Below are 12,476 nucleotides of genomic sequence, written 5' to 3' on the forward strand. Positions count from 1 at the left end.
TTCTGAGCAAAGTATGCTCACACACGCCTGTGGCAGGGTGGCTGATATGCTCTTGCACATATTTGTGGCCCCCCCTCCTCAAAACTGAGAGGTAAGAAGGATGTCAGATCTGCAATTTTCTGACTGTTTTTCCTCTGTAGCACCACTTGGAGAATGGTGAGGGGCAATCACCTTTCCTCTCTGAAGGCCCTCAGCTATAGTTACTTTGCCTGTCCTCCCTTTTCTTCAACTACTGGCTGGGAGGCTAAATGCTATAGCAAAACAATCCTGGCACTCAATTCTGTGTTTTGTTTTCAGCCAGCAGAAGTGCTACCACCAGAAAGTGGAGTCAGAAGGCTGGTAGGAAAGTGAAGTTGGTGAGTTGAAGTCCCGCAGGCTTAAGCTGAAAGCAGGCAAGATCAGAGTGATGCTGTTTGAAAAGAGACATGCTTAGAAGAGTTAGGGAGAACTGTTAGCTGCAGAGGTGGAAGTAATGTTATTCAGTGGCATGAATATGCCCAGTCATTTGCATCTTGCTACCTATTCCTTCAGTTTAACATCAGTTTCCCAGAGAGCTGTTTATGCCCACCTTCTGTGGGAGGTTTGTAATTCTCTCCACTCTAATGATGTTAGGGTGACTTGTTAATGTGCTGTTCTTGGGGTGGGTTGGTGGTACGTATGAGGAGCCGGTCCATGTTCAGATTGCTACCAGCTTCTCCCATTGCATGGGCTGCTGTAAGTATGTGTTTTCCCTATATAAGGGTTCACTCTTCATTCTCAAAGTGGTGTGAAAAAGTCAGGTACTGTGGAGTTGTGATTAGTTGAACTGTTGGCTATGTCTGTGATCTTTAAGATCTCCTGCAGGAAATCTTGAAGCCCAGAGAAGTGGAAACAAAATGCACACCATTTAGGAGGTTAAGCTATGCAGCAGGAAGTCCAGAGCTAGATTTTTCTCAGGAGATGTTGGGTGTTCAGCCCTTGCTGGTTACCCTTTGTATTCTGACTCCTAACGTGGGCATGTTCTCTCTGAAATTATTCAGATCTGCCTCTTTTTAGCTTGGGATGTGTCAAATGATGAACAGAGAATGGCATGTTTAATCTGCAATGACTTCTGTGAAACGTGCTAAAAAATATAGTTGAGATCTTCGGGAATTCCCAGATACTCATTTCTGTGTGTCCTTTCTGTAATTGTGTCTTTGCTTGTCACTGTATCGGTTCTGTTATTGGCAGCCACAGGAATTCCCCAGGCACCGAACGTGGCTGGGTCTTGTGGGTGCCAATGCATTTCTAGCTAGGTGGAACGTTATTCTGGGCGTGTCTTCTGAGCTTGGCCTAGGTCTTTTACATTAGTTTTATATTTGTGTAGCCACTTTGTGCTCAGGCCTGATTTGTCCAGGCATATCAGTGCAAAGAGAAGGATCCATACCTCCTTCAGTCTATTTACTAGGAAGAGCATGTTTTAACATGACTTGAGGGCATGTTAGCTCATGGGCTGTTAAAAAATGTCTTGCCATATTCAGATTACTTCCACCTTTGACCCAACTTGCCACATGTGCAGTAATCAAATATCTTGTGTGGGGTTTAGAACATTGATAAGCTGCTTCTATGATAACAATGTGAAGATTTCTACTTAATATATTGTCGAACTGTTTTTTCCTGTTCTTTGGGGGAAGGGAGTCTGGTTTTAAATTGGTGCTTAGTGAGAAGAACACTGTTTCCTTATTTGGAGAGTATGGATGCTCTGAGGATTGCTCTCTTGCTCAAGGTGAGCACTAAGGTGTTAATGTTCATTTCAGAAGGATGAAATGCTAACTGGTAAAATCTCTTCCCTCCTCCCTCCCGTTGTTGTGAAATACCATCTACTGAGAGTGCTGCACCAGAAGGTGTTATCATCAGAGGTGGTGCACCATCCCGGGCTCTTATGCCATGGTGCAGTACTCCTGCGAGCCTGCTCCTGGTGCTAGAAGGGTCTTCAGCAAATCTGGGAGGGGTGGGAAGGGAGCTGGTTCCATGGCCAGTGACTGTTAGGGTACAGGGCCGAACGCCCGCTTTAAGTGTGCTGCATTGCCTGCCAGCAGCCCCAAAAGGCTCGCGAGGAGGACGTCGAGTCAGTGGCATTATGAGCTTCTTTCTGTTGTTATTAAAATGGCAATGAATTGCGAGTGCCTTTAAACCAGGGAGAGGTGATTGCAGAAAAGCTGGGGGAAAAGGCAGACCTTTAGACCGGCGCCACTAGGTTCAGCCTTCTCAAGAACGGACTCAGGAATAGTCAGTGCTTCATAGCCGTGAAGGGAGGGGGCCTACAGTGCGTCCGAGAGAAGTCCCCTCTGGCAGACGCGCAGTTTTTAGGTAAAGTTGTGGGTTTTTTGGTCGGTTGGTTTGTTTAAAGTAGAGACACAGAAGGAACTACAGCTCCCAGGGGCCCGGGCGCCGCCTCCTGCCCGCCCCAGCCCGGCGGCGGGCGGAAGCGCGGCGGGGAAGCGCCCTCTGCCCCTGCCCCTGCCCCTGCCCCTGCCCGGGCCCGGGCCGCCGCCGGCGCCGGCGCTGCGGGGCGATGGAGTTCCCCAGGCAGCGGCTGCTGGTGGTCAGCGAGGAGCTGGACGAGGCCGAGCTGGCGGCTCTGAAGTTCCTCAGCCTGGAGCACGTCCCCATGAGGAAGCTGGAAGCCATCCGGAAGGCACAGGACTTCTTCGAAGCGCTGCAGGAGAAAGGCATGATGGAGGCGGGGGACCTCTCCTTCCTGAAGGAGCTGCTTTACCGCATCAGCCGGATGGACCTCCTGGCTGCCCAGCTGGGCTCCAGCCGAGAGGAGATGGAGAGGGAGCTTCAGATCCCAGGCAGGGCACGGGTGTCGGCCTACAGGTGAGTGACCGGCGGCGCGGGTCCGGCGGGCGGCCCGGGCCGGGCTGAGCCTCACCCGGGGGGGAGCTCTCTGGGGCCGGCTGCCCTTCGCGTGTGGTCGGTGTAAGCTTTTACCGACGGTTTGAACACCAGGCTCAGGTTTGGGAGCACACAAGCGTCTTCCAAGAGAAAGCGGGTACGAGCCATACGGAAAGTTGAAATTTCTGCCCATCAAAAGGGAGAAAACTGAAGCTGCACCTTTCTGAAATGCTTAACAGCCCCCAGAAGGGCCTCCCTGCCCGGGTGCTGTGTGGTGCGATAAGTGAGGGGGCCCGAGTCTTTGTTCTCAACTCCAGAAAGTTTCAGCGTGGTTTTGATTTTAGGAAAACTAAGAGCTTTTTAATTGCAGCTGAAAATGGTTTGACTTCAGGCTGTCCTGGGACCGACATCCCCTCATTTAAAAAGGAAAAAAAGGGGGATATGTGCTTGGGGCAGGGGGGGCGAAGGGAGCAGTTCAACGTTATAGTGTTAAATTGTGCTACAGGACATGTTTGGGAACATGTTGAAACGGTGTCCTCCACTTCTCTTTCTAGATACCTGCTCTTTCAGCTGTCAGAAGACATCACCGAAGATGAGCTGAAGTCTTTCAAGTTTCTTTTGGGGAAAGAATTACCAAAATGCAGGCTAAACCCTAAGACGGTAAGAATTTCTTTTTTTTTTTTTTTAAAATGATTATTATCATCCATAGAGACATTTGGGTTGCCATGAGGGGAATGAGTGTCACTCTTCTTATAGTGTCACTCTTCTTATGGTGAAGACACTGTGAGAAAAAGGGTGCACCTGGAAAGGGATTATAGGCTCTCCGGTGCATATGGGACTTGTCCGTGCTAGTATTATATGTAGCTTTTGCACCAGCGTTACAGGCCAGAGAGCATGGGCCAGCCCCGTGGCAGGCACAGAGGCCTTCATGTCTGAGCACCATATGGTGCTTAGGAGACTCAGTGACTTTGATCAGTGGAAGACTGATGAGCACATTCGCTCATCTTGCTCAACCGATTTTCTTTTGGCTGCTTTCTAAGCCATTACCAAACACAGAAAATCACCCACTGTGGCTATTACGTTATGCTTTGTTCTTTTTATTTCCAAATTCAGAAAATAGGGATCTAAGCAGGAGATCCTTACCAAGGCTAAGGCCCAAGAGCTTAGAGTTTACAAATAGCTTTGTGGAGATCTAGCTGCTCTTACACTATCTCAGCCTGTAGTTCTGACTGCTGGGTATTTTGTTCTGTCTAATGAAAACTCTTGTAGCATTTTCCCTCTTTTCTTAGAGGAGAGACTGACCATCTAGTGATAGCTGTTCTAGCAAATCCTTGGGGTGACCACTGTGCTCTGCCACTCACTGTTTGGCAAGAGCTCCTGTCCCTTGGGGTCCCCTTTTGCTTCAGAGCAATCTCTATACCATACTTGCATGGTTATACCCATTTTTGCCATTGCTCAAGATGGTCGCTACAGTGATTCTTGTGTTTCAGTTAAGAGCACAAGATAGCCACTGGAAGTCAAATGAATGAAAGCAGTCATTAAAAATTACATTATATATTCCTGTATGATCACCATTAGATCTCCTGGAGTAGATCTTACTAGATCTTGGCATCTCTGAGCTGCAGAAGAGAAGCAAGTATGTTTTGAGAAGATGTTTGTACTTACAGTACTTGTAGGTTTTGTTGAACTAGGTTTAATTGACTCAGCTGGGGTCTCAACTGAGCTACCAGTTGGCTGGACTGACTCTGTGGGTCGCATGTACTGTCAGTACGTTAAAGCTTAGGTGCACATGCTGCAACTTCCCTCCCAGTGGCAGCATGGATGTGCCCTAAGAGCAAACTACCTTTTTGATTACCCAGACAATGCTCGACATTTTCATTGAGATGGAGAAGAAGGGGATTTTGGGAGAAGACAACCTAAGTATCCTGAAGAGTCTCTGTGCAGAAATTAACGTCAGCCTGTTGAAGAGAATTGAAGAGTATGAATTAAACCTATTTGGTAAAACAAAACAAAACAGCCTCTTTCCCATAGTTATTCTTGAAGTGACACATAGGTATCATACAGGACTAATAATGATTGCTTTTCAGGTGAAGAAGAGATGCTCATCACAGAGGAACAGAGGCGCAGCACAGGAGGCCCTGAAGGTAATTACAACTCTCAAAAAATTAATGTTTAGATTTTTTGCTCTTCTTCAGCTTTTGGACTCTCTGCACCACTTGCATCTCTCTTCTTTACACAGATGCCTCTCTAAAAAGTGATCGAGTATCCGGTTACTTACTAACTGATGACAATACATTTTACTCCCTTTTAATTGATTATCTAGTGGTTTATAGCTAACAGGAACAGCCGTGCAACCACACTTCAGTGTTTTCAGAGAACAGTTTTATCCTGGGAGGTACTTGTGGAGATGGAGAATAGGAACAGAGCTTCTTTCCTTTCTCTAGTGCTACATTCTGTACTTAAAACTCTTTTGTCTGTATTCAGCCCGCACCAAATGGCTGGCGTCATCTGTGGCACCTGATTCTCCTGGCAGTTGGAATGAATCTTCCCAGGTAAGTCAGTTTGTTTCTTAGAAGCATCATCATTTTGTCTTAGAAGAGATCATCCCTCCATGAGGTGAACAGTTATTATAAGCCCAACTGTTAAAAGCACTATCTAGAAAAAGAAAAATGCACCACTCTGTAACATCATAGTGAAGCTAAGTCACAGGCAGCAGCTGCTGCAGTGTTAAAACTTCAGGAACATTTGCAAGGGTAGCAAGATAGGCTGAGTTTATTATATCAGGAAATACGCAGTTGGCAGATGGCTGGGCATGGAGAAGTGGGTGAACACAGCACCCCATGTGGGCTGAGCATGATGATGTGGGTCTGGGGGGGTGCTGTCATGCAGTGCACAGGCTCCCAAAGGCAGTGGGGCAGTGCATTGTGAGGTCCTGGGAGCAAAGCTGTATGGGGAGAACTGCCTAGAGAGAAAGCCAGCTGGTTCTTTATCATGCTGTGCCACTAGCAAAGGCTGAGAAGCACCTAGAGGAGAGTGCAGTAGTTTTACCAATAGTCTGTCTTTTCGACAGCTCGAAGCTTACAAAATGACTAGCCGACCCTGTGGAGTGTGCCTGATCCTGAATAATCACAATTTTGCAAAAGCCAGGGAAGCAGTGCCAGAACCCAAAAACATGAAAGATCGGAATGGGACAGACGTGGATGCAGGTACAGTGAATATTAAAGATAAGTTTGTGTATCTTCAAAAATAGAAACCTAATTTCTTTTTCTGTACTAAAGGTCTGAATTTCAATCTACCCTTTCTAGGATACTTTTGTTGTAGTGGCTGAGTCGGCTCTGTTTCCTGTGCTGACAAACCCTAATCAACTCATCAAGCTTTTACTGACTGACTCGGAACAATTCACTAGCATTTTGCTGTTTTACTGAGTTTACTGCAACCTTAAGCAGTAACCTCAGCCTGGACTTTACAAGCTAGGCTAGCTTTGTGTCAGCCTTATGCATCCTACTTCTAAAATATGCAGAATCAGAAACAGATTTGCTGCTGAACCAGAATGGGGCAATTGCTGTTTAACATCCAACAAAAAAAAAAAAAAGGGTGGGAGGATGTTGGAATTTAGGGACTCAATTGCTATTCAGGAGCCTTGATTTTAGCAGGCTGTCCTGCAGCAGCAGCATAGCTCATTCCAGGTCCAAGGGTCTGTGAGATGGGTGTATTTGCACTATCTATGCGAAGAGAAAAAATCCATCAATGGGCCTTCCCTAACTGAACTGAACTTCAAAGTTTCTCTTCCTGTGACACAGTTACTACCCAAATGGGTACTGCCCTCTCCTCTCGGGTAAAGCAACTGTAGTGTTCAGCACCTTTTGAGAGATGAAGGGACTAGCTGTAAAGTGGGTGGAGGAAAGAGATACAGCTTTCTTAATAGTTCTGAACACTTTCCAGACAGAGGCAATATTAAACAGCAAGATTGCAAGGAAGCCTTTTAATGAGAGTTAAGGGAACTCAGTAGAGATGTGATTAGTGATTAGACTACTAGATTATTTTCAGAGCAGGAGTGTAACTACCTGTTATAGTAGTGTTGCAGGATTTAAAAAAAAGATCGTTTATCTCTAGAAATGCAATTTGCAGTTGCAGAGTCTAACTTTCATATAATGAAACAGCTCCAATTCCCCTTCTGTTTACTTTCCAGCGGCTCTGAGGAGAGTCTTTAGCAAGCTTCATTTTACAATAGCAGAATATAGAGACCTCACCGCAGAGGAAATCCGTAAGACTGTGAACATCTACCGGTGCGAAGACCACAAGGACAAAGACTGTTTTGTTTGCTGTATCCTGTCTCATGGGAAAAAAGGCATTATATATGGTGTTGATGGGCAGGAAATACCTATCCAGGAACTGACCACTTCTTTCACTGGACAGAATTGCCACTCCCTTGCTGGAAAACCAAAAGTCTTTTTTGTTCAGGCCTGCCAAGGTGATGCTTGCCAGAAAGGTGTGACCATTGAAACAGATTCTGGAGAGCAAGATTCTTCTGTAGAAACAGATGCAAGATTTCAGCTCGACTGTATCCCCTCAGAGGCAGACTTCCTCTTGGGTATGGCTACCCTGCAAGATTACGTTTCCTACAGAAGCCCAAGGCAGGGGACCTGGTACATACAGGCATTGTGCCAGCACTTGGAGTACAGCTGTCCTCGGTAACTATGTTTCCATAAGTTTCTTTTTGGCAACACCTGTATTTTCCTTCTGAATGACAGAAGTTTGATTTGGGTGCAGAGGTAGATGATACGCAGAGGGAGTGCACGCTCGGAGTGAAAAAAAGTAATGTAGGACAGAGCAACACTATGCAGATTGTTCAAAGCAGCTTAGCTAACTGCTTTGTAAGCCTGTTTAAAACAGGAGCCATTAGCACTGGTATAGATCAAGATATATGAAAATGTGGTAATTTTTCTGATGTTAACTGCCTCCCTAATACAAAATATAACTGTGTTTTTGCAGAGGAGAAGATATTCTCACCATTCTGACAGCAGTGAATCAAGAGGTGAGCAGAAAGAGTTGCAAGCCAAATGCAGAGAAGCAGATGCCACAGCCCAGTTTCACATTGAGGAAAAAGCTCATCTTTCCTGTCAACTAAATGGGAGGGGACTGTGTGGCTGAGGGAGCAGCAGCAGCCTGGAATGAGCTGGTATCAGCTAGCTAAGAATTTGGTAAAACATAACAGACTTTCAGTGTCTGCTCTTACCACAAGAGCAAATGTTATTATTGAAAATACAGCCAAGGAGCAAAAGCCTTAAGAAATTTGTGTTAATATGTATGACACTTCATACTTGAGAGCATCTCTGAGCTGCTCTGCGATTTGTGGTTTGCTGGCTAAAATATGCTCAGTGCCCTCTATCAGCTGTACCACATTGCTGTTTCTTCAGTAAGGTATCTTCCCAATGCAAATTTTAAAAGAACTGTTATGAAGCCTTGTGTATTTTATGCCTAACTTTTGCAAAATAAAGCAGGGGGATGGGGGTGTGTGTGCTGCAAATTTTATAGGATATAATCAACTCACATCAGTGTGTTTTGTTACTTCTCCCCACCACGTCTCCCCACCATTCATTTTTAGTGTCTTGGTACACCTCAAGAAAAAGTCAATCACTTGTCCTCCAGCATCCTCAGCAGGATGTGGCTGTGACCTGCATTTCAGAGTATCCTCTACATAGAGTAGTCTTAACTGTGAAAATGAGTTGCTCCGGTACAGCTTCATGTTTGAAGATGTCCAGTTATCCTGTGTTCACTTACCTTGCTGATCTTCGAGTCTCAGTTCTAAGCACAGCAAAAGAAGTTGCTAGGTAAGTACCCAGCTCCTTAAAAACATTTTTATATTGCTTCCTTTGATGAGTATGCACACAGAACAGGGAGTCTGAGTAGAAGCTAAAGCTTTGTTCGTCTCTCTGTTCTGTTTTGAATGAGACGTTCATTCTGTTACACCCTTGTTACAGCTTTCAGCATTAGTAATGGTATCTATGTAGGTGATTATTTAACTGAACGGATAGATCTGCACTGGAATTATTTTAATAGCCTAAGTCCTTCCCTGGACTCCTGTGCTGAATACTTCTCTCTTTGGTACCAGTTTGTGTCTGCGAAGATAATGGCAGAGAGATTATAGACTGTGAGAATGATTAGAACCGTAACAAGTGGCAGATGCAGCAAGCAGTTACAGAAACAGGCAAATCTATGTTTCCAAATTCTAGTAGTTTTCCAAGATAGCTGTTGATGCTTGTTTAGGGATTCATCATGAAACCATTGAGTTGTGCCGAAGCAAGGACAGCTCAGATACAGACGTTTGTCTATTACTTGGAGATGGCCAGAACTGTGCAATCCAAGTGAAAGAAACCCATTTTTATTTTTCTTAAATACTGAATAGAAGCTATCGGCAAACAAGCATATAACTCCATGGGCAAAATTGTTAATGCAACCTGTTTTACTGTGGATTTTCCTCCTAGATCCCCTCTCTCCACACGTAAGAGGTAAAGTGCTGAGCAGTACAAGTCACCTGTGTTCTTCAGCAACTTCCAGTTCTGTGCATACATCCTGGGCTCCCTGTCTGTCACACTGTGGATCCCGACGGGTATCAGGCAGAGCAGAAGTACTGAACTTTCACAGTTCCCTTTCCCTTAGAGGGGGAGGCTGGATCTTCTTTGGTCTGCATTGTTGACAAAATTTAAGTGAGCCAAGAGATTCTGAAGTCAGAGGTGTCTGACTGACAGCATGCTCACATAGACATCTTCCTTAGGAATCAAAAGGAAAAAGATACAGCAAATAAAATTGGCTACACTCAAGGAACTAGTTATCGCAGGTGTTCATGGTAAAAAAATCTGGGGGAATTTTCCAGCAAGATTTAATGCATGCCATAAACAAGGTCTTATTAGGAATCTCCTCATAATGAGTTATGAATCAAACCTGTCAATTATCAATCTCCACCATTAGTCTCCTCATATAAAGCTACTGACATCTAGCCAATTGACAAGGAACCCTAGCAGCTCCACAGACCAATTACACTCATTCATATGAAGGAAGCATGCAGTTCTGGCTCACACTGACTCAGGGTATTATCATCACCTCCCTCCCCTTGGTCCTGTCTTGTTCTCAGTTCAGTTAGGATTGTAGAGACAGATTCTCAGGCAATTTGACAACCTAAAATCTTAACTATAAACACTGAATTTTACACAAAGTTTTGCCAATACCCAGCTTTTCTTCAGCAGCTGCGCTCTTCAGTAGTTTCTGGAAATGTTCTTGCAAGCCAATGACTTCTGATCTGTGAGCTGCTTGAAGCAAGCTGTGAAAGCAGTATGTAAGGAAAACACATAGAGGTCTCTTCACAGCACAGCACTCTCATCTGCCTATTATGCTACTCCTGGTTCTGATTACACAATGCAACAAAGGGGACACAGCTCAGTGCTGCACCTTCTCTTCAGTTTGGCTATGTGTTCCCTTTCTGTCAGTTCCTAATGACTCGGGATAAAGAGCATTTAGCAGTCCTTTAACAGAGAAGGAGTTTTCTTTGTTAGCCTGAAATGCATGAGAACTTGGGACGGGAGTTGAGCCACCAGAAAGATGTAACAGAAACAGGTTTAACCCTGGAAGGCAACTCAGCCCCACACAGCCACTTAGTCCCCACCACTGGGATGGGGGAGAGAGTAGGAAGGGTGAAAGTGTGAAAACTCATGGGTCAAGATAGACGGTGTAATCAGTAAAAGCAAAAGCCATGTGCACAAGCAAAGCAAAGCAAGGAATTCATTCACCACTTCCCAGGGGCAGGCAGGTGTTCAGCCATCTCCAGGAAAGCAGGGCTTCATCATGCATAACAGTTACTTGGGAAGACAAACGCCATCACTCCGAATGGCCTCCCACCTTCCTCCTTCCTCCCCCAGCTTTATATGCTGAGCATGACATCACATGGTATAGACTATCCCTTTGGTCAGCTGGGGTCAGCTGCCCTGGCTGCGTCCCTTGCCAACTCCTCGTGCACCCCCAGCCTCCTCGCTGGCAGGACAGTCTGAGAAGCAAAGGCCTTGATGCTGTGTAAGCACTGCTCAGCAATAAATCCCTGTATAATCAACACTGTTTTCAGCACAAACCCAAAACATAGCCCCATACCAGCTACAATGAAGAAAATTAACTGTATCCCAGCCAAAACCAGTACACAGGTTTTCTGTCTTTCCAGTTAATTTGAAAATTTCTGCTAAAACCACAGCTTCTCTTTGGTTATCCAAACCTACACACCGAGAGCTCAACTGCAAGAATTACAGATATTTTCAAGTGGAGACTCCAACCCACACAAAAGGCCTTATTTGTATTCACTTCTCCGTTGTATAAAATGCTATTTAAATGCTCTTGCTCCTGGGAGACTGCGAAAAGTTTCTTTTAGCAGTGTGACCAACTAAAAGGAAAACAAGAAAGGAGCACTAGGCACTTCCAAGTCTCATCTGTGCAGAATCACTCCAGAATTCCTTTTAAGAATTGCCAAAGTCCCATTGATATAGGTGGCTTAATAAACCTCTTTTCTCCAGGAAGCTCTTCCTTGCACCTTCCTCAGGTGCTTTTGTGGTTAGTTCTAGCTCTTTTCCTGCAGCTTCAAAGGGGTTACAACTCTCTTCCCTTATTACATCCAAAGTGCTAGAGAACAACTGGAAAAAAAAAAACCTCCCCAAACTCTTAAACTCTTACATAGCGTGTACACTCTTACAAAGCGGCAGCCAGCTGTACTCCTCAGGCTCAAGCATTTCAGGACAGCTGAAATCTCTGGAGTTCAACAGGAACTTGTACATTTAAATTTTCTTTTCACATACACCATGAACAGCTTTGATGCAGAGAGAGCACATAGCCAGAAATTCCAACTCTACCGCTATCTAACAATCCTCTGGTGCCATTTCACTGCCTATGGCCATAATGCTTCTCTCCACTGTGGGACACACTTCTATGATGTTCTGATGACGTTCAAATACAAATGCAAACATGTTAAGTACTCACCTGCATAAATACAATGAATACTAGGAAACAGTGTAAGTTACTTGCTAGTGAAAGAAACTTAGTCAAGGTCTCTTGCAAGCCAGATACCAGTGTTCCAGCTTGCAGCTCAATCCTGCCTAACCGTTCATAGGTGTGACAATTAGAGAGAACAGTGGGAAGAGGGGAAGAGAACGTCTCCTCAAGATGTCCAACTCGTAAGCTTCAGCATATGAGAAGGTGAGCTGAAAAGTCAACTTCAGTCTGACAAGAGTGCAAGCCCCTCTCCTTGTTCTCATGTTGGAAAAAAAAGAAAGCTAAACAAATACAGGATACTTACCATAGGATAATGGGGGTTCTCAGTTCTTTGAGATGTCATGCACACAGACTACCTGAGGAACCAGTCAGTAACTGTTAGGCTAATTCAAGTAAGAACTTAAGTGCAAATCAATGTTGTTCCCATTCTGTACCACTGAAAGAACCGAGTGTTTTAGGGAAAATTATCAGAACATTCCAGCCTGAAATGTGAGCGCAGGGGCTTGTGCCAAAGGTGGTATCAGCCCCAGGCTGACATGACTGGCAAGAATTTGGCACCTCCGTGCCAAAAGAACTTCAGTGAGACCTATACA

The 12,476-nt window shown here is 45.1% G+C and overlaps 1 protein-coding gene across 2 annotated transcripts; it reads left to right on the plus strand.

Moving 5' to 3' along the window:
* Positions 1–2,484: 2,484 nt before the first annotated feature.
* Positions 2,485–8,401, plus strand: LOC128144318 (caspase-8-like). 2 transcript variants are annotated; one of them, XM_052792966.1, is made up of 8 exons: positions 2,485–2,841; positions 3,414–3,519; positions 4,719–4,857; positions 4,947–5,003; positions 5,344–5,411; positions 5,930–6,065; positions 7,049–7,550; positions 7,852–8,401. In XM_052792966.1, exons 1-8 carry the CDS (start codon positions 2,534–2,536, stop codon positions 7,985–7,987), a joined length of 1,452 nt encoding a protein of 483 aa, XP_052648926.1. In that variant the 5' UTR covers positions 2,485–2,533; the 3' UTR covers positions 7,988–8,401. The 2 variants fall into 2 exon arrangements, with proteins under 2 accessions (XP_052648926.1, XP_052648927.1); XM_052792967.1 differs by lacking the exons at positions 2,485–2,841; positions 4,719–4,857.
* The last annotated feature ends 4,075 nt before the right edge of the window (positions 8,402–12,476 follow it).

Source organism: Harpia harpyja, chromosome 7 (assembly GCF_026419915.1).
Source record: "Harpia harpyja isolate bHarHar1 chromosome 7, bHarHar1 primary haplotype, whole genome shotgun sequence".
In the NCBI taxonomy this organism is placed as follows: domain Eukaryota; kingdom Metazoa; phylum Chordata; class Aves; order Accipitriformes; family Accipitridae; genus Harpia; species Harpia harpyja.